The following is a 20,874-nucleotide window of genomic DNA, read 5'->3' as shown; positions in this document are numbered from 1 at the left end:
AGGTTGATTACGTCAAGGTAATTTCTATTTCTCCAAGCAAAATTTACATTAAGAAAATTAAAAAGACATCTCCATTTTCTTCGAACAATAATATTCTCTTCAACTTCGATGAGATTGAAAATCGAAAATTTATTCTTACATTCGATGAAACTAAAAATTGCAAAAGTATCAAAGGTTTTGCAGTTACGTTAAACTTGACGTTTTTGCAGGAGTCAAGTGACGAGGACGTGAGGAGGACAATTCGAGAGAAACGAGCGGGTTGCCAAGAATCAAGATCATTTAATTCTCACGAGTACAGATTCGTAGCTGATTAACGATTCTTCGGTTGATAATGAATGAGCAAATTTGTCGCAATAACAAGCCTATTTATCTCAGCGTGTATTGGTCGCTTATTTAAATAGATATAATTAGACACCCTTTGCGCCATTCTCTACGTGCACTCTCGCAATAATTGTGTGGAACGTGTGTATTTAACGTGTACAGAGAGTGGGAACGCGCGTTTTTTCCTCCTTCGCCTCATTCTCACGTGTCCTTAACGCGTGAAGGAACTTTTCATCCCGCCGAACGCCTGCCCGTTTCCAGTTCAGCAGCTAAAAACCTTCCCGAACTTTTAGATTCTGATCTGAATGATGTCGGGAGATCGATACGAAAAATATTAAGAGCCGCCATGAATACGATCTCAAAAGTAGAATAACGTTGAAATAAATCCGACGCTTCGAAACCTTATATATAATTAAACATTTCGATCGATAATTAAATACGTCTGGATCACATAAATGTCTGACGGGAAAGAATGCAATAAAATCTGGGCCTCTCCTCATCTTGCACAAAAAAAAATTACACGATTGCGATTCCGATAAAGTATTAGCCTAATGTAAGTATTTTTATCTTTCACGTTCTTATTTTTGAGAATGCACCGGATGATTTGGCAATAGATTTTCCAAAATAGAATACAAAATAAAATACAATAGAAATGATTAAAATTAGTTTTATCTCGATCGCATCATTCAGCTCAGCAGCAGGTTCCAGGTGCGAAAGGTTTCATTGAGTAATCCCTGCTTAACAATCATCGAGATTCGTTCCACTTTCCTCTTTACTCGTTCGTGTCTCCTTCGTATACATTTATTCGCACATCTCGGTTTTACAGGCTCGCGGCAAGCAATTTGCGGATAAAGCGTTGTATGTCGTTTCGTCGCGCTATTAACGGAGATCAAGAAAAGTTGCTTTAACAAATCATTAATCACTTACAGCAAGCTTAAGCCTAAACAAATGTGCGTCGAGGCGAATTCGTAATTTCGCATATTTCTAAATTGTTGCGCGAATTCGTATCTTACAAGCGAGACTACGTCGCGATACGATGGAAGTTTAATGTCGAAAATACACAAATCTTAATTCAAAGGCCTTCGTACGATCGAATAAATATTTGTATTAAAAAAAAAACGAAACGGCTTCGTCCACGAAAACTTTGGCGCGTTTATATGAAATATACAGTCGATAAAAATCCGCGAATAATACGAATTTCCCTCGACGAACGTAACGTAAGTTAGCAGCAAGAACCGCTCAAAATCGGCGATACTTTTGTACAGGAGAGCTCGTTGCATTTAAAAGCACATGTCAAAAACTTACCGCCTCGCACGCCCCGGATTCACAATCGACGATATCCTCCTTGCCTTCTTATTTTTCTCTCTTATTTTTTTGTTGGTTGATATGATTCATTGATATGGTCCGTCGTAAGTTACGCTACTTTGTCGTCGTTACTCTGTTATTTGTGCGAAGAGGATTTAGGGGGAGTCCGCGCCTACAAACGGCGGCAAAATATGCGCAACGCACTTGTCGAACGACGCTTCGGGCCGGATTTTCTTTTTTTTTCCATTCGGAAGTACGTATTTAACTATCACGCTGATAATGGAGACCTTTTGCAATTTGTGCTTGGAATACGCTAAACGCTGGTGGCTACGTCAGATCATACAAATAAAGTGGAGAAAATTTTTTCTTTGATAAATTTGCTAACATCATCTTTTACTTTGACATATAAGAGACATAAAGCAAATGTTTCGTAAAAGCAAAAAATTGAAAGACCCTCTTCTGCTTTTGCTCTCTCGTTACTAAGAGCAATCGCTCCGCTTCTATAAATATGACCCAATTAAGTGGTAAGGTAATTAATGTACGTGTAATATTAATAATTAACGTATATACAACGATCAGAAATTATTATTTACAGAACGATAATTTTCTCATGTCGACATTTATAATAATAATATAATTAACGACGATGATGTGAACGGGGTGATAAAAAAAAGTCGCTGCGACGAGACTCGCAGCTTTTCTTCGGCGTTTACCGTATTCGAGATACCGTACCGCAAAACTCCCCGATAACGCAGCATCAGATTCGATATCGTTGAGATCGCATTGCGTCAACGAAAGCGCTTTAATATCACTCGAGATCCTTATACTCTTATATTTCGGCTACTGCAATGCGTTGTGTGTTTCGTTTTGTCATCTGACGTATGTACGTGTACGTGTGTGTATTGTGTATACGTACGTTTATACTTGCTTAACTTGCTCTCGTCGCACTTCGTCATTATCCTCGTCGTAGTAACAAAATTTCAAATTTCGATATACGTTACGTGGCATTTTATAATGTTTCGATCTTTGATCGCTTCTTGCGTGAGAGAACTTGACTTTCGGCTCGATTATACAGTTTGATTTGCGAAAAGACGTACGCGCGAGACGTCGAAAATATAAAAGTTCCAATAGGTTGTAAAATAAATTATTTAAAAAAAATCACCGATTTCATTTTTATGTACTCGCACAAATTGATAATTTCGTGTGGCGAAAATGCGAAGAGCCATTGTGACGTGGGTACAACCGGCAATGCGCACGTACGTATATTCTCTCCCTCCGTAACACCAATTGGCCCCAGAAACTAAGAGGATACCGTGTCCGTATAAGTTTACGTATACACGTTCATCCGCTCCTCACAAACTTGCCCTTCCCCTCTGAATTTCTTCCTACCTTTCTCCTTGCTGTCTTCGAAGCTCGACTTCGTAATATCTCTATCTCGCTCTCGATAAGATTCTATTAAATCTGAATCTATTATGTGTACCTACAGACTATGTTCTTGACGATTTACGCTGGACCACGAATGTTTCGGCAAGAGTTCATCGGTCGATTTGTCTTTAAAAGAAATTCTATCGGCAACTGTGTCTTCTGGCAACGTTCCATTCGAAAGTCAATTGCCCGAGCAGTTTATTTTATTCGACATTCGACTCCCTTCTCCTCTGTTCTTTTTTTCAATGAAAGTGCAAACGCACGATCTTCTCACGTATTTCTTACTTTCGTTGATCTCGCGAATTTGCGTACGGTACTGCGACATCTTCGTTAAAGAGAAATCGACCTCACGTTAGTCGATAGTCCAAAAATCGAGACAGAAAACACTCTGCATACACATATCATTTACCTAATTAGTCGCAAAAATCTACATCGGCCCATTCTCTCTCCCTCCAATATTGAAACCGCGAGAAAACTGCAAGAAAGTATTGGAATCGATAAGATAAACCGTCGCGTTCCTATCTCGAGCTAGCGATTTGCCTACGTTTTTAATTTCCCTTAGCCGGCAAATAAAATATTTCCAACAGCTAAACGCAACAATTAGAAAATGACACTTTTTCGCGCTTTCCCTATATAAAGACGATGGTACGTACGTAGACCTTTATGACGAAGTCTGCGCGATATACATTTTGCATAATTAATGTCAATATGTATCTCTTCGTGCGCGCGTGTACATGTGTGTTTGCGTGTGTGTGTGTGTGTGTCCTTATTTAATATATAATATATCCTATTCTACTAACTGGTACTCCCTATAATTACGGGATAATACTACGTGTGGTTCGTAATCGATCGACCAATTTGATAACAAGTGATTTAGAAAGTAGCGGCGAATGCTCTCTTCTCCTTTCTTTTCTTTCTTCATCGCCACGTGCCTCGTCGGAATCAAGAGAGCAAACGCTCGCAAAAAACCACCTTTGACTAATAATCCTCTAATAATAATTGTAATAATTATAGGTACGTATGTATACACTTTGGTATCGGGATATATCTCTGAATATAGAAAACCTTATATACAATTTACACTTAGTTAGGAATTTCCTCGGATTATTAACGATCATTATTAAACACGTTACGCGCTACGTTTAAATACGGCATATTATGATTTAATAAACAAGGTCCTCGTAAAAAAAGGCGCCGAAGGTCGGCGCGAGGGACTGTCGTTCCTTTCTGTCGTCGGGAAGGGGGGGGGGGGTCAGCGCTCTGACGTTCCCCTTTCCCTCGTTGCTCGCGCAAAAATTAGAAAATTTCGGCGATGGCGCCCCACCGAGCACGGCGAACGCCAAACGCGTCGCGTGATAAACGATAACGTGAGAGCCCGAGATATGAGAGATTAGCGTATTCGCGGAGACCGTCAGAACGTGGGATATACCGTTTACCGTGCTCGGCTTAACGTCGTCGCGCAAAAACGACGTTCTGTACGACGACAATGGCGATAATTACCTATGATGAAGCGAAGTGTGAAGCACGCCTAACAATCGTAGTGTAGCAAGTAATACACAGCTACGTACAAGTGGGTATACAACGTATACACACGAGGACCGACCTCGTTTCAGCGCGCGTCGCAGTAATATCAACGAGACGTGACAATCCGGTACGCGGTTCGTTAAGCTATCGGTCGACAGAAGGGAATGGGATCCGTCCCTTAAAGCTGTTTCGTCGTTTTCTTCTTTTTCTTTTGCTCCGCCGGAAACACCGAGAGAACCCGGACCGGCGCGGCACGGCGCGGAGTCCGGAATGCCGAGCAGCCGCAGCCGCAGCCGGGGCGATATCGTTCGGGGGAATGAAAATCAGACGAGTCAAAACGAGCACGGCGGGAATTTCACTTCCGCGAGATCGAGCGGCTCGAACTTAAGGGCCCGATCGAGAGAGTGATTCCCCGCGGAAAAATTCGTAATATCACGCGGAACAAATTCCCGTCCCTCGATTCGGCCTTCTTCTCTCTCTCTTTTTTTCCCTTCCCCGTGTGTGTGAGTGAGAGACACGGAGAGCGCCGCGGGGGTGAATCGTCGGATGATTTTACGTGTAATTCGTTGGATAAGAGTCCCGAGTACCTCCTCGACGGATATGTAGAGCAACGAAAACGGCGCGGCGCAGCGTGGCCGCCACTAGGAATGGCCAGCGACAGCTACTGGTATCGACATTCTGAACTTCTTTTCGACGTCGACAGTTTTTATTATTCTCCGATGTCATCTTTCGAAAGTGACTTACAAACCTAGATATTCTCTTTCTCGAGACAAGCCGTCCGAGCAATTCGAAACTTTCTTCCGTGATCACTAAATCGTATTTTTATATGTCAAAAATATATATAACTGCATTAGTCTTAATTTTTCTAATTAATTTTCAGTCTGAACGACATTATTTAATATCTGTAATAATATTCGTCGTTGGTGACCTTCTCCGAATGGCCATTTCTAGCCTCGGCTCGCCTCGATAATCGCTATAATGGCATTCACGTTGCCAGCAACTGACGCTCCGGCCTGGCTAGGGACATATTGTCGACTTGTTCAAAGGATGATCTCCAATTTCGAGTCAGATTGCCGATCAGCTCTACCTCGTGTCGCCGCCGTACGCGTCCGTCGGCCTTGCCGCGATATCTCTCACAGCGTGTATTTACGTATTTACAGCGGGATTGCAATTAAATTATTCAGACACAATAAGTAAAGCAATGTAAGCGGAGCGTCTGAGGATTCAATAGGATCTTATCTTTGTTCCTATTCAAAGTTAAATGAGAACGCGTCGAGAGAGCAGCTGTACAGAGAGGCAGGGATGAGACGCGATATATGTAAGGAGTATTTTTTTTTTAAATCCGACTTTTCAATACTCGGCTTTAGAATATTGTAATATTGTAACTCGACGAGTTTTCCGCGAGGGACATTATTGCGAGAACGCGATATGTATGTTAGCTCGATAGGACTCGATTTAGGTCCTTGATGAGCGTATGCACATCACTCGATACACTCTCGAGACACTAGCCATCTCGAGTGTCGACGGCTATAAATACGGCCCTTCACACGGAGCCCAGTAGTCGAGACGCGTTCAAGTGCAGGCGGCGAACCATCATCGTCATTATCAACATCATCGTTAGCGCGACGTGTGTTACATCGATCGTATCGACGCCCGGCGGACGCGACGGCGTCGCGACGTTGGCCCGAGGAACATATATATCGCGGAGGAAGAAGAGGCCTCCGGTCTTCTCTGATATATCCGTAAAATGGGATGACAAGGGATGCCGCGAGAACGCGCGTCACGAGGAACACTACGGCTACGGATACGTTCAACGATGTGCCGCAAAAGAGGGGTAGGCGGGAGGTGGACGAGAGGAATAGGTGAGAGAACGTGATATAATTATTCCACTAATTGTCTATGTTCTGCTATGTTCGTCCGAGGTTTCCCGTGAGAACGCCTAAAAACGCCTCAGGTTTAACTCTTTCCTACTAGGAAAAAAAAAACCATTAAAAACGCTGCATCGATATGGAAAACGTGTGCCGTAATCACATGTACAGTTACAATCTCGTAATCTCTCGCGATTCGCCTGTCAACAAATCTGTGCCTACGCGTGTGTCTGTGTGTGAGTGTGTGCTGTATTGCACGTTCAATGATATAAATTAATACAACTTGCATGTTTCTCTGCATACGTGTGTATGTTTGTTGCTGTGTGTACGCGGACTTGTGTTATGTCTTGCTGCCCATTTGTAATTCTAATTAGCTAGCGTAGTCATTACAAAATTCTTACAACTATTCAACAAAAACCAATCTCGTAACAACTTTTATCTACTTGTTTATTCGTCGTTTGCACACGCACTTTCATATTTCTTTCTCTCTCTCCCTCTCTTTCTCTCATTTAATCTCGCACTCTCTCTCTCTCTCTCTCTCTCTCTCTCTCTCTCTCTCTCTCTCGCTCTCTCTGTTGTCATCCTCACGAAAAACTTTCACGCGCGCGCGTTACACCAGTCCCTAGTCGTCGTGCGGTAGTCTCCGATTGCGGAGCATTGCGGAATTTTCATGGAAGGGCACCGGTCGCGGCTATTATCGATTCAGCACGTTAGCTAAATTGAGGTGGTCCGCGAAAAAAGGCCACGCCGAATGGCCCCACGAGCCCTTTTTAAAGCCCTCATCATTCAGGTTCATATTTTTCAACATACTTTACCTCGAGTCTAGATACGCGCTCGGCGATAATTCATTCTTTTTTCAAACGATCTTCGCGTTCGGTACATTTTGCTAGATCTTTTAACGTTGTCACTTTCCGAAATTTACATACATCTTTCTAATGCCCGCCGAGCTCGATCACATTCCACAGGATCCGCGTATCTTCAACATTTTTCACTTTCGATACAAATTTACTGAATTGATATACGTTTTATGTTACGGGATTCAGTAAATCGATCTACGGAAAAAAGGCTGCTTTTACGGCTGCCCTTCGCCTCGTAGACCGTCTCGATTGCGAGTGACAAAACCGCGCCTTGTATTCGTCGATCTTCCATGACAATTCGTTATTTATCCGTATGCAAAAGGAACGATTTTGACGTGTAAATGTTTCAGCGGAAACTGAAAAAGAGAGTGACAGTCCCGCTAGAACGATTATCCTGATAATCGCTCAACTAAGCTCGAGATTAATTTTGTAATCGTTTTACACGACGATAATCGTCGGAGGTCTTTTCGGCCCTGCGAAAAAAGAGATTTTATAGAAATTACTAATTATCCGTCGCTATTATTAAACGGAGAGCTTGGAGTTAATTATGACAAGAAGCGATTGCATCAATCGCGATAACTCGGATTTGTCCCGCTATTATCTCGAGGAATTAATTATAATTAATTACGACTTTTATATATCGTTAGCATTATATTATCGTTTATTTATATCATTACTATTAAAATAAGACAGTATGATGATATTTATGGGAAAAATTTTTGCAAATGTGATCACAAGTGACCAGATCTTTATAACGCAGAATAAACCTTATAAAAATTAATTGTCTCGTGTCTTTAAATAAAAATATCAGATACTTCGATATCATATATCTCGTGATATGTTGCGTGCAGATAATGATTAGTTTGTAACGTTACTCGTTACTATTATCGCCAGACTTTCCGTATCCGCAGCTGAGAAACGCGCGACTGTTTTCAGTGATAAAACTGGTATCGTTGCTTTTGCCGACCCTCGTCGCAGATCGAGATTACCGCGGACGATTCTATGACGGAGTCAAGAAAAACAAGAGCGGGAACTCGAGTAACTTGTCATCATCGAGCACAGAGAAATTATACGCAGTCGAGCGGTCTATTGCGTAAAGTATTGTAACTTAAATTAAAAAGGCTTCGCCATCGACGAGCAACAGATACAACGAATTCGAGTACAACTCCTTCGTGTTCGTTGACTTAAAATGCCTCCTGGTCTTCCTCAGGTCGCACCGATTAATCCGTCAAGGCCCAGACTCGTTCTCGAAATTGAAAATTCTAAAACTTTCTCTTAGGAACCTTAAAAAATTATCTTTAAAATTCGAAGTCTCGCGGATATTCTCTAGGCCCGCGTTCGTACGAACGAAACAAAGTACGACACGCTATAAACCTTTTGACGGATCTCGACGGAGACGGAAGCCGCGAGGGATTCAAGTCGCGAACAAGTCGTCCGTCGTTGGCGAAACCGGCTTGGGATATCATTCGACGGGTATATGGCGGCGAGGCCCCATCTCGAGAGACGACGGATCCGGGGATGCTGCGCCCCGGAGGCGAGGGGCCTCACCGGCGATCGCACGTGTCGTCGTCGTCGTCGTTGTCGTCGTCGGAGCGTGGCGAATTTTTACATAATGGCACACTTCTCCTTAAGTCTTATCGCGTTGTTGCTCTGCACCGGCTGTAACGAGACCGAGCGGTTCTTCTCGAGAGTGAGCAGGTCCCGGAACAGGGCGTCCACGTTGTGATTCGTCTTGGCCGAGGTCTCCAGGAAGCCGCAGCCCCAGTTAGCCGCCTCGGCTGCGCCCTCGCTCATCGACACCTCACGCACCGACGGGCTCTCGTCGCACTTGTTCCCGACCTGAGTTATGAATCAACGATGGAACCGCTGACAATGAGTCGCGCAGAAAACGACGCACGAAAAAGAAACTCGGAACGAAACAGGGGGGGTCTCATGCAGGAATGGAAATCCACTCGTTTGTGGAAACCAAGTTAAACCGAAAGTCAATCTCCGAAAGAGTCAAATTTCAAGAAGAAAGAAACCGAACACGTCGATTTACGGCGTTAAGAGCTTCCTCAAATTCCGCTCCATCTTATCCGAAGGTGGTATGAGGAAATGGTAACTTTTTAATTACTTCCTTTTTTATCCTCGAACCGACGAAAGGACTGGTATGCCACCAATAGACGATTTTTTTTAAAAAATTTACTAGGAATATCGATGCTGAGCGACCGAACAGCAAAATTCAATGCAGATACATCGCGATAATCATGACATCATGAGAATTCATATCATCTTTCGTTTATGTACTTGATGACGAACATCTCTTATCGAGTTGACGACATGCGCGCGAAATATCGTCTGTAGGGATATTTAGGGATATTTTTTACGGTTATTCACGGTGCGAAAACTCGATAAGATAAGCCAGACGACGTATTTATAAACGAGCGCGGAAGCGTTCGTTCGTTTACTGCCGGCTTCGCGGCGTATCGCGGGAGGAAAGAACGGAAACTGAAAGCTGAAACAAATGGGAGAGGTTGCGGCGAGTCCTTACCAACATAATGGGTATCTGCGAGATATCTTGGCCCTTGAGCTCCCTTATCACGGCCCAGATCGGTCGTAGCTCCTCGAGGCTTTGCCGTGAGCACACCGAGTACACCAAGATGAAGGCGTGACCTTTGCTTATAGAGAGCCGCTGCATAGCGGGAAACTGATGGGACCCCGTTGTGTCCGTAATTTGAAGTGTGCATATGTTTTTGTCGCAACTTATCACCTGAAATACCGTTAATGCGATCCGTTGACTTGGTCGCGCGACTTTGGGCCTCGATCCGATCCGACTCGACTCGACTCGACTCGTGACTTCCGCGACTCCGTGAGTTCCGATGCGACTTGACTCGGACTCACACCGAGTCGAATCGAACCGCAGCGCGCAGGTTGCGGAGTACCGGATCGAGTCGAGTTAAATCGGAGATCGGCCCGCGCGGTACCGTCGGTGACACTTCTCGTCGCGCACACAGCGAGAGTCCCACCAGCATCGTCATTGGGTCTTTGTCATACAAATATATACATGCCTGTTAAAATTTGTGGATATATACGTATGCGTACGCGTATCTATTATACGTCATATCAATCAATTGTCACACGCGAAATCGTTACACAAAACCTTTGCGCAACGCGCGGCGGGTGGCTGACATATAATCGAGTCATTATGTCGTTGCTTTGACCTGCACTTGTACGAGTACCTAATTCAAGATCGACGAGTAATCGATATGCAATTTACGCGTGTATCGGTGTCGTAAAAACCGTGCTATAGATTGCGCGGAGAAGATCTCGGTTTTCCGTATAAATTAAATAACGTTACCGCGTTCAGGACTTGACGATTTAAACGACCTGTCATTCTCTCTGACCACGTGTTGTGACGCAATGTGTCGTAGCGCGTAATTAACTCGGCGCGCATACACGCGATGCTTCTTTTTCGCGCGGTACGGCAAAACGTAAAACAGTCGCGATCCGCAATGTGTGTCTCTGGCATGTATTTTCCCGATTAGCGTGTATTATTACCGCTAATTCTACTTCGCTACCGGCGCGCGTTGCGCGGATATTCTCGATGCCGCGGCCGCGCGAGTCGTTTGCAAATTTAATGTTTTTGCTCGCGCATACGTCAGTTCCCGTATTATCGGCCGGATGTGCACGGGAGTGGGAATATTAAATTCGCGAATGGCAGAGTTATCGTAATCCCGGTGGCGCGCGGGAGGATACTGTAGGACATATCCGATTAATCGCGAAATCTCGGCTCCCGCGGAAATTACCGTCTACGTGTTGCGTCCGACCGCGACGTGCCGCGTGTATTAAAGTTCGCTTTGCGCGATCCATAATTTAGCGACGTAGGAGTCAAATCTGCCAAATTTCGTGCGGTACTTACACGTGCGCGAGCGAGGGCGTTTCTAACTAATTTTTCCGCGAGTCGAAATCGATAAGTATAGACAGGACCGCGTCAAACGCGTCGCGATGCTACGGTTTCACGAAACTTCAACTAGAGTCAATTATAAACGCGCGATAACTTTGCGAGCGTAATTGTATTATTTCTATTTTAATACAGTCCAATATAATCAATTCGTAAAGGTTCAAAGAAGAAAAAACGTGCAATTACTTTGGTCGAATCGATTATCTGATTCTTTGTCTCATCTCTCTTCATCAAAAAGAGAAAGAGAGAGAGAGAGAGAGAGAGAGCGAGAGAGAGAATCGGCTAAATTTCAGTTAACCTTTCTTCATTGAGAGAAGTGATCGTTATCTCTGATCAATTAATGAAATCAATTACACGCGTTACGGATCGAGATAAATGCGCGGTCGCGGTCTTCGCGGCTACACAGAAAAAAAAAATGTCAAATCAAAACTTATAACGTAGGTACTCAATTATATGTATATATACTCAAATTATAACGCGTTAATTGTTTCTCATACACGCAACAATCTTCTTCTTATAAGAATTTGACAATCTTTTTCTTTATTGGATTATGTAAAATGCTTGCTTCGTTCAAGCAAGTTTTCTTTGTTCAACGCAATATGCAACTTTATTTCAAAATTTCCACGTTGAAACTAAAGATATTTTTAAAAATATTCCCTTTTTTCTGTGCACGAGCATGCATTCCCATTCAAGGAAAAAAATTGGGTCAAGAAAATCGCGTATTTGAAGGGGTTGGTACTGCACACACGCTTACCTGTCTGTAGGTGTCCTCGATGGTCGGGATGTAGGACTCGCGGAAGGACCCCTTCACGAAGCGCAGCACGAGGGAACTCTTGCCGACGCCGCCCGCCCCGAACACGACCACGCGATAGTCGTTGCTCTGCTCCGGCATCCTGACATCTGCCGTCCCGGCGACGTAAACCCCCGGCGCTCGGGGTCCGCGTAAAGAGAGACGACGCGGGGGTTGAGATCAGACGAGAGAGGGAGAATGAGAGAGAGAGAGAGAGCGTGCGTGTGCGTGCCGTGGGGGATGTACGAGACGATCACCTTCCTCGAACTCTCCCGATCACACCGCCCGACCTGCCGCACACGATACACAAGTTATATACCGGATGTCCCGAAACTACCCGATGTCCCTCTGTGACCGGCCGATCCGGAGACGATTCTTCTCCTCGGTTGAAAATATCGAGCGGCAGTCTCGCGTCCTTCCGGTCTTTATCGCGCGCTCTCGTGACGCAATTTTCGAATTAAGGTCATGAAAGTAAAATCCAGCGACTAATTTCCGAACCTCAGTTCGGAAATCGTGAGTACGTTGACAGTTTTCTCGAGGGAGAATCGACTCTCCAGGTCGGCCAAGACAGTCCACGCGGCGAAAGGGGACATCCGGTGGTAACGGGACACCCCATGTATAAGCGCGCATGCCACAGTCTCCGTGCCGCGCTTCGCCCACGCGGCTAATAATCCGAACCCACGAAAGGTTACATCCGTCCGCGCATATCTCGTGACGTGTACTCCTCCGATGACGACACCCACGAAACCGCATACGACGATACGACCGTATGCGTCCCCCGTTCCCGCCCGACCCCTTCGCGCAGCCTCATGCGGGTCTGTCTTGTTTATCCGCGCCCCTCCTCCCCCTGCACCACCCCGCAATCACCCGAACAATCGGATTTATATATTTCACGCTTGCGTGTATCCTGAGCATACAAACGTATCTGTTTTATTCCAAAAATAACCGCGGAGAAAAATGCTGATGTTAAAAAACAGCAAAGTGAGTTGTAATCGAAATCGAGAATTCTGGAGAACGTAGGACTGCCATTTTGAAACTCTCGGCTGTGATTGATCGATTCGCTTCAAATCTTACTGTTTACATCGTTACGTATGTCGAGAGAAAGAGAGAGAGAGACAAATATCGTCTTCCGCAACCGGCGCGGCGCGACCGGCCGTCCGCGAAAAGTCTGCTTTTTCCACTTGCCTCATCTACGTCACGCCGCAAGTCCTCTTTTCCTTCCCTCTCTCCGCTCGACACGGTCCGAATACGCTTGCTTCGTTTTAAAGTGTACTTTTTCTAAAGCTAATTATTAAGAAGAACAGATCTGGAGGTGCAGGACGAAAGCAGGTCCATCGTTTAGTCGTCGTTTCTTGCGGTTTCTGCATTTAAGATTAAACGACGAAAGGAAGAAAAGATACGAAGCGCGGAAGATGCAACGGATGCAACTGACCTCAGGATTTTTTCTCTCCGAGAGTAGTTTAATCTGAAAAAATCAAGACTTTGATAGCAGAAACGAGGAGGAGAGAGTACTATTTGACTTGCGATTTTTTCGTAGATGAGACGTTGAAAATTTGAACTAGCGTATAACTAACATCATAACCGAGATCATAACGCACGTTAATCGAAGAAAATTCGTGATTCTGCAAATTTTATCGTTTTAAATAAAAGAAAGCGCTGTTTCGAATATAAGAACTTTTGCGAGACAATCAAAATTTTCCTGGTCTTTGCATACTTTCGACAAAATTTCAATTTCGACGCTCCGCACGGAAACTAAATACACTTTGCCAATCTTCGTATTTGTATTTGCAGGAACTAAAGGGTTCGCTGTCGCGCGACATCGGAAAACGAATTTACCGAAATTACGGGAGCACAATCGGGGTCACCGAAGATATTCACTTGAGAAAAACTCGCGATCGTTATCCTCGAATTGTTCGTCTTTAATAAACGATCGCGCGAAGGTGGAAGGGTGTCCTTAGTCACCCGTGGGAAAATATCGTTGCCGTGCCATCCCCTCCCACCGGTCCTCCGTGTCACAATTACCCCGATCGACCTCGCCGGATTCTATCCCTGGAGTTTTCGTCACCGTTCGCAATCACGCAAGCTCGCGACGTCGCTCGCTAATACGCGACGCGATTCACGCGATAATCGCATTTCGCCGGAGAGCCGACCGGTCGGGAATACTTATTTGACCGCCGTGGCCGCGGCCGCCGTCGTCGCGCACCCCTCTCGCCGGGCGCCCTCGATTGACCGAATCTCCGCACGAGGATCGTTCCTCGACCCTGATCGACGTTTCGCCGCGCGTCGACACCGCGTTGGGATTCGTCCCCCCCCCCCCCCCCCCGCGGAAATAACCGTTACCGGATTGACAGCGAACGGTGTCGGGGCACTGACAAACTGACAACTGGAGAACTCGCGCGCGTACCCGGGGACGCACTTTTTGCATGCACTATTCTTTCAAAATCGGAGCAGGCACGAGCGTTGGAAGTTGCGGGAAAGGCTGAAGCGAAACGCGGTCACGGACCCGGAGAGACAGACCCAGCGAGGCGGCGACACTTAACCCCCGGATCGTCGGTTGTCGGTATCGACGATGACGATAGCGGCGACGTTGGTCGCGCTCGACGCTCGACGCTCGACGCTCGACGGGGGCATTCGCGGACAACGTCGCGTCGCCTGGAGCGAGGACGGAATTCAAGGGATCTCGTTGGAGGGCGAAGGGCGGACGAAGTTATATCAAGATGGGGAAACCTGCCGTTGTGGTCGAACGGAGGATCCTCGTCGGAGCTTCCCTCTTTGGTTCCGCAGGCGGGCCACGCTCGGCCGCGCTCGCCAGGCGATCCGACGACTTCCTCGCGGCGGAGAGCGTGGGTCGTGTCACTCGCGCTGCGTACGCGTGCGTGCGTGCGTGCGTGCGTGCGTGCGTTCACCACCGTGGCGGCCAAACGTGCGAATGACACGGACGGAGAACGGCCGCTTCCTCGTCTCTCGTCACCGCGTTATTTTACGTTACGTTACGCCCGTTACGGAATCGCGACGGACCGACGCGGCGAACTAGGCGCTGCGCGGCGCGGCCTCCCGAACGTCAACCCCCCTGAAGTCCGTCCCGCTCGTCGCGCGGCGGCCGCGGCCCGCGGCTACCTTCGCGCGGAAAAGGCGGGCGCGCACGAGTGCGATATCTACGATATCCGTTCGGGCTTGGCCGCGTCGCTTTTTCCTTTTATGCCCCGATCGACGACGGACTCGCGCCCCGTGACTCTCTCGCGATCGACATAACGGTATATAACCTTGCCCGTTTCTTTATTTTCCTTCCTTTCCCAAATCGCGCGACTTGGACGATTTCACGGATGAAAACGAAGCGCGCGCCCTCCGCGCTACGTGGTGCGGGTGTGCGCGCGCGACGTGACGTGTACGCACCGTCGCGTCGCCGAAAGCGCCGCGGGAAAATCAATAGCGCTTCCACGTGTGTGTGGGTGAGTGGGTGTATGCGGCGTCAGTGGCGTGACCGCGCGAGGGTGCACCCTGGGGGCGAATTACGGATCACGGGGGACGTCGTAATTTCAGCGAAATCGATTTGCAGCGGGATCGCTGTTTCCGCGCGGAGATTTTATCCCCGAAAATTGAATCTGGCGAAATTACGGTCGCTCGATTAAATAACGTAAAATAATTTGTACGTTGCGACGCCCTGGAAGACTCGTTCTGAGACGTGTATATCGTACAAAAGCACATTTCTTCTTCTTTGCGTTTCAGGAATTTATTAAGTTCAGTTTCGCTTGTCAAATACAATTTATATAAAACTAACAATATAAGAATCCAGTAATTCCTGAGGGTATTTTATGTACAGGTACTTACAGAGATACGCATTTGCATGTTTTTACACTCTCACTTCGGTTCAGGCTCTTTCAGCAGTGGGTTCTTTATCGCAAGATCGGTTCCTTCGCAATAGATGGTATCGTAGGTCCATTTGCGATTATTTCTGACAAAGTCACAATTCGAATGGATTACCTCGCGACAGAACGGACTAGGCGTTTTGCCAGATATGGAAAGTAGAGTTTTACCTGCAGTCGTGGGCGCATTTCGGGGAAGAACATTTAGGGCACGGAAAATGGCATCCAGAACAATCCAAGCTCAAGCAGTCACAAAGATCGTCCGACGTCCGTATGAAAATGCCTACGTCGTTGTACAGGTGCTTCCTGTAGCTCTGATACAATCGACGATATAGCTTGCGCTTCTCTCGTTCGCTGTGCTCTGGATCGAAGTTCCTCAAGAATTTCTTGCTCAAGTTATCCACGGCCCTTTGCCTCGAGCCCCGAGTACTCTTCTGCAAACAAAGTCGGAATGATTAACCGTCCCTCTTTTCCTTGGCAATCAATTTTGTTTTTCAGGTAAACGATTGAACGAAGCCCTTACTCTTTCGCCGCGAGCAGGTGCCTGATTGCTCGACGCACTTTCGCCGGAACTCTCCATCCCGCATAAGTTTTCTAAAAGGAACTTGAAAACAGGCCCCGTCGCACTTGTCCTCTGCGATGCCTACTTGATATCATTGATACAAATAATTGTTCTTCTGGAGGTCTTCTAAAAATAAGAAACATCTTTAACTTGAAGTAATTAACAACATGGATTTAAATGCTTTAATTCGTTAAATAATTTTGTTACCGGATTTTATGAGTTTGCGTATAATATCAAATGAACTTTTAAATTCTTTTGATGTCAACCGAGATGATAGGTTAGGGACGTCGGGCTCGGTTGCGCTCCGGATCGTTTCTACCTGAACTGAAGTTAGGCACTGGCGAGCGAGTGTCGAGGCTCGAGGCGCGTCGTATCTAGATAATCGTGCGTCGTGACTCAGAGCTGCGTTTGACAGTTTTACGAGGTGCGAGCGATAAAAGCGTGACTTTAGAAGGTAAATGACGATTTATACATTATTAAATCGACGGATAGAGAAATAAGCTTTGAATTAACCTACAGCCTGTGTTGTACGAGTAACGAAGCCGTTCGATCCGGATGTGCCTGACTTCAGACGCGTTCACGCGAGCGAGGCCTTCGACAACGTTCGTCTAGCAATTCGCAGAGGAATCCGAGCAACGATATAGGAAAATCGTCGAGATGGCCAGCAGGCAGTCGTACAGCATCGTGGAGTACTACGCGGAACACGAGGGCTACCGATGCGGCTACTGCAAGAACCCCAACACGAACTTCAGTCATGGTGAGCGCGAAAATTTTGCCATTCGTCGAGGCACTTTGCCTCGCAGAGCCTCGGGATGTTTTCACATCGCTCTGATATACAAGCTACGTTCTCTCGTTGAAAACTGTAAAGAGCAAGCCGGAACACTGGCGTAAGTTTGAGTTTTATATCGACAAGTCGTTTGTTCGTTGCGCAGGTATGTGGGCGCACTCGTTGACGGTGCAAGATTATCAAAATTTGATAGACAGGGGATGGAGGCGAAGCGGCTGCTACTGTTATAAACCCACGATGAATCAGACCTGCTGTCCACAGTATACCATTAAGTGAGTAACATTCTTGATTCCTGCTTTGCGAGCAGGAGTAAGTCTTGCTTAACTTTGAGCGATACAGATTGAAGCAATGCATTAAACAACATGTGTGACCGATGATTTTTAGATGTGAGGTACTAGATTTTAGAATATCAAAGTCTCAGAAAAAGATTTTAAAGCGTATGACCAAGTTTCTGAGAAACGAATTGATGGACGACAGTGCTGGAGCTATGGATGAGGATCAACAAGATAATATAGGTAAAATTTATAGAATTCTGAAGGATCTGTTTGTAATAACATTCACGGATTGCTTATTAGTTTTATAATATTTATAGATATAAGCAACGAAGAAGCACTGAATTATCCTAAGCACTTGATGAAAGCACAAAAAGATAAGTCCCAGATTAATGTTTCATCTGTCGATGATGAAGTTAATGGAAGATTGTCTATCAATTCGGTAAAAACAGAAACTCAGAAAAATTCTACTTCTGTATCGAGTAGCGGTCAAGCACAGCTAACAAATTCCAACAGCAAAGGTACCCTGCATGTTAGAAATGAAATCGCCGATGCAGTACCTTGCAAAAAGGCGAAATTCTTACGCATAGAACGTAAGAAAAATAAGCTGGTGGCTCAAGGTAAATCGCAGAGCGAGATCGAGAGCATCATGAAAGAAAAGAAACGACAGAATAGTGCTAAGAGCATAGAGGAATTATTTGAAGAAGTGCACACTGGATTGAAGAAGTTGGAGGTAATACGACATCAACGATTAAACTCTGAAACCATTATTTAATTTATCAGATCTTAATTCTTATTACTTATTACTTACAAAAATAGCATTCTTTCTTATTTATTATACGCGTCCTTGTCGGTATGGTCCTCTTTTCTCCAATTTTTGTCATATTAAAGACAGATGACAATCAAAAATCCAATAATGGCAGTAAATACTTGCTAATAGTGCTACTTTAATGCTGGCTCTATCTCGAAGATTTAATTTATGTACATATTAAGCTACATTGCACCACGAAATCATTGATCCATGTCATTTTTCCGTCATTCACCTTTCCGATCTTGCGATTTGATTATAAACTAATCGCAACGACTTTACATATATTTTATTGCGATCGTTATTCGCTTCCTTGTTTGGATAGAGATTTGTGTTTTTTAAGTTATTTACTTTTGTAAGTTGAGACTGGTTCGAACTGCGCCGATAAGCTCCGAATATCTAAAGACTTCAAAAGAGTCTTACGAGCTTTATAAAAAGTATCAGAACACGATACACGGAGTACCGGCTGAGAAGCTCACAGAGCAACAGTACACGAGATTTCTTGTGAAGTCCCCTCTGCAGGTAATTTCTAGATTTTAATTGTTGACAAGCCCGTTATACAATAACTGTGCAAAAAGTTGTAATAGATAGAAGCTTTGCGCTTTCGACTCAATTTTTTATTTTCTACTGTTATTGGAATTGATTAATTCTACTCCAAGTCATACAATCATGTCACGATACATTAATGGCAAGTTACACTGGCGATTTCGCGATGACAAAATGAATGCTGTATGGAGACAGCTATATCATGATTGGAGCAAAGTGGACCTCGCCTCTTAATCAAACAGGGAACTCATGATTGCGTTCGATGACAATAGTAATTTCTACATTAGATGTTACTTGATTTGTTGGATATTGCAAATTTTTTATAAATTTGTCAGATGAAATTGGTGAGAGTAATGTCGGACGAGTTCGTGAACACTCTCGATACAAGCGCGAGTCTTTATAAAAAATATCAAATGGCGATTCACGGCGATACACCGGATCAATGTGATAAAAAATCATTCTTCAGCTTCCTTGTAAGGAGTCCCTTGCAGGTACACTTTGTATCTAATCTCTTTGTGTTTATGAATAATACAGAAAATAATTTTGAGAATCTTTCTTTTCATGCATTAAGCGTGAACAGAAATACTCATTTATGCATAGTATTGTTACGTAAATATTATTTTGTGCTTTGCGAAAGCGCAGAGTCTATAATGTCTTTAAACTGGGTCAAGACTTTGACTGTTAGTCTGTGATAGTCGTTATAAAGATAAAGCGAAATAGGACCTAAAATAATGTAATATTTTAAAGCAATGGATACCCGATAGTGGACCACCTCACGGATATGGCTCTTTTCACGAGCAATATTGGTTGGATAACGAATTGATAGCGGTGGGAGTGATAGACATTCTGCCGTCGTGCATTTCGAGCGTATACTTTTTTTACGATCCGGCATATAGTCAACTCTCTCTCGGAACTTTTAGGTTTGTAGTCCTTAAAGTTTACTTTTTTACAGATATTTAATCACGATACATGTGATTAAATTCGCAGATTAGCTACAATTCTGAATAAATGTGTTGTTTCTAGTTCTCTTCGAGAGATTTATCTAACGAGACAGCTCAACAAAGTCGCAAATAATCTGAAATACTATTACATGGGTTTTTACATTCACACATGTCCGAAGATGCGATACAAAGCGAGAATGCAGCCGTCGAAGCTTCTATGCCCGGAGACATATGTATGGTGCGACATCGACCCCTGCCTAGCTAAATTGAACAACGAAAAGTACAGTCGTCTGAACGACGAAATCAACGCCATCGACGAAAATGGTGTAGTCGACGTTGAAGAGGTATACCTTCTGATAATTTTACAAACAATTATTACGCCTTTATCGCAAAAGTGCGATCACGTGTGTGTTGTTTTCACCATTCTAAAATTTAAACTGTAAAATTTGTTAAGTTTTATTGTAGTATTAAAAAATTTTGGTCATTCTACTGAAACATTTTCTCTTTAGGTATTGGTACTATATGAGAATATTGCGATGCCATATAAAAAATACAGAACGCAGCTAAAAACGTACCAGACGCGTGAGGAAAAACGCGAGGTGGAGGAATATGCCAGACTTGTTGGAATGCCATGTGCGCGAGGAATGCTGCTCTTTCGCTATTCTAGAGAGTGATTATTTTATGTGTAAAACTGAGTAAAGATATTACGTTTTAAGGACCATCGTGGAAGGACACTTTGGTGGCTACTTCAGAAATTACTGGCTGATATTTGTGTACAAAAAAATGATCGAATTCATTATTCTTAGAAGATTATTAATTATGTGTTGTTGAATAACAATCTGTGATGCAAGCGATTGAATACTATGATTAGATAATGTAAGATATATGTAATAGATTATGTGTATTACGCCTCACCGTCCTTTGTTAAGGAACATTAAAAAAAAACTAATTTAGTTTCTTAATAATCATTATTTTGAATATTAATAATCATTATTTATTGCTTAATTAATCTAACTTTTTTTTCACAGTTCCTTATTCTTCTCCTTTTTTCCTTGACATGGCATT

General features: G+C 44.4%; 3 protein-coding genes across 7 annotated transcripts; 1 reads left to right on the top strand and 2 right to left on the bottom strand.

Annotated features, from left to right (window-relative positions):
• Nucleotides 1-259: 259 nt before the first annotated feature.
• LOC139784077 (GTP-binding protein Di-Ras2) lies at nucleotides 260-15,114 on the bottom strand. 2 transcript variants are annotated; one of them, XM_071723242.1, is made up of 4 exons: nucleotides 14,762-15,114; nucleotides 11,995-12,320; nucleotides 9,831-10,049; nucleotides 260-9,139 (listed from the first exon to the last, which is right to left on the bottom strand). In XM_071723242.1, the coding sequence occupies exons 2-4, from the start codon at nucleotides 12,130-12,132 to the stop codon at nucleotides 8,906-8,908; spliced, it is 591 nt and encodes a 196-aa protein (XP_071579343.1). In that variant the 5' UTR covers nucleotides 12,133-12,320; nucleotides 14,762-15,114; the 3' UTR covers nucleotides 260-8,905. The 2 variants fall into 2 exon arrangements, with proteins under 2 accessions (XP_071579343.1, XP_071579350.1); XM_071723249.1 differs by lacking the exon at nucleotides 14,762-15,114 and adding an exon at nucleotides 13,216-14,749.
• A 620-nt stretch (nucleotides 15,115-15,734) lies between these two features.
• On the bottom strand, nucleotides 15,735-16,803 carry LOC139784099 (ARL14 effector protein). 2 transcript variants are annotated; one of them, XM_071723264.1, is made up of 4 exons: nucleotides 16,663-16,803; nucleotides 16,417-16,581; nucleotides 16,065-16,327; nucleotides 15,735-15,982 (listed from the first exon to the last, which is right to left on the bottom strand). In XM_071723264.1, the coding sequence occupies exons 2-4, from the start codon at nucleotides 16,471-16,473 to the stop codon at nucleotides 15,889-15,891; spliced, it is 414 nt and encodes a 137-aa protein (XP_071579365.1). In that variant the 5' UTR covers nucleotides 16,474-16,581; nucleotides 16,663-16,803; the 3' UTR covers nucleotides 15,735-15,888. The 2 variants fall into 2 exon arrangements, with proteins under 2 accessions (XP_071579365.1, XP_071579373.1); XM_071723272.1 differs by having other exon boundaries at nucleotides 16,417-16,578; nucleotides 16,663-16,797.
• Nucleotides 16,804-17,078: 275 nt separating this feature from the next.
• On the top strand, nucleotides 17,079-20,814 carry Ate1 (arginyltransferase 1). Of its 3 annotated transcripts, XM_071723177.1 has the most exons (9): nucleotides 17,079-17,212; nucleotides 17,388-17,514; nucleotides 17,627-17,757; nucleotides 17,835-18,247; nucleotides 18,683-18,844; nucleotides 19,204-19,359; nucleotides 19,616-19,788; nucleotides 19,892-20,153; nucleotides 20,319-20,814. In XM_071723177.1, the coding sequence occupies exons 1-9, from the start codon at nucleotides 17,113-17,115 to the stop codon at nucleotides 20,481-20,483; spliced, it is 1,689 nt and encodes a 562-aa protein (XP_071579278.1). In that variant the 5' UTR covers nucleotides 17,079-17,112; the 3' UTR covers nucleotides 20,484-20,814. The 3 variants fall into 3 exon arrangements, with proteins under 3 accessions (XP_071579278.1, XP_071579276.1, XP_071579272.1); XM_071723175.1 differs by lacking the exon at nucleotides 18,683-18,844; XM_071723171.1 differs by lacking the exon at nucleotides 19,204-19,359.
• Nucleotides 20,815-20,874: the final 60 nt, after the last annotated feature.

This window comes from Temnothorax nylanderi, unplaced genomic scaffold (genome assembly GCF_030848795.1).
Source record: "Temnothorax nylanderi isolate EJ_2023f unplaced genomic scaffold, tnyl_v1.0 TNYL_tig0008_pilon, whole genome shotgun sequence".
Taxonomy (NCBI): domain Eukaryota; kingdom Metazoa; phylum Arthropoda; class Insecta; order Hymenoptera; family Formicidae; genus Temnothorax; species Temnothorax nylanderi.
The sequence above is the reverse complement of the archived record's forward strand: the minus strand, read 5'-3'. Positions and strand labels throughout refer to the sequence as shown.

Excerpts from the sequence above, each read along its gene's own strand:
- LOC139784099 (XM_071723264.1), bottom strand. The coding sequence starts at position 16,473 with ATGGAGAGTTCCGGCGAAAGTGCGTCGAGCAATCAGGCACCTGCTCGC. Across the intron at positions 16,328-16,416 it reads CACCTGCTCGCGGCGAAAGA|AAGAGTACTCGGGGCTCGAG; the intron begins GTAAGGGCTTCG and ends CTTTGTTTGCAG. Across the intron at positions 15,983-16,064 it reads AAATGCGCCCACGACTGCAG|AAATAATCGCAAATGGACCT; the intron begins GTAAAACTCTAC and ends TGACTTTGTCAG.
- Ate1 (XM_071723177.1), top strand. The coding sequence starts at position 17,113 with ATGGCCAGCAGGCAGTCGTACAGCATCGTGGAGTACTACGCGGAACAC. Across the intron at positions 17,213-17,387 it reads CAACACGAACTTCAGTCATG|GTATGTGGGCGCACTCGTTG; the intron begins GTGAGCGCGAAA and ends TTCGTTGCGCAG. Across the intron at positions 18,248-18,682 it reads CTGGATTGAAGAAGTTGGAG|TTGAGACTGGTTCGAACTGC; the intron begins GTAATACGACAT and ends TACTTTTGTAAG.
- LOC139784077 (XM_071723242.1), bottom strand. The coding sequence starts at position 12,132 with ATGCCGGAGCAGAGCAACGACTATCGCGTGGTCGTGTTCGGGGCGGGC. Across the intron at positions 10,050-11,994 it reads TCGAGGACACCTACAGACAG|GTGATAAGTTGCGACAAAAA; the intron begins GTAAGCGTGTGT and ends ACGGTATTTCAG. Across the intron at positions 9,140-9,830 it reads CGCAGATACCCATTATGTTG|GTCGGGAACAAGTGCGACGA; the intron begins GTAAGGACTCGC and ends TTCATAACTCAG.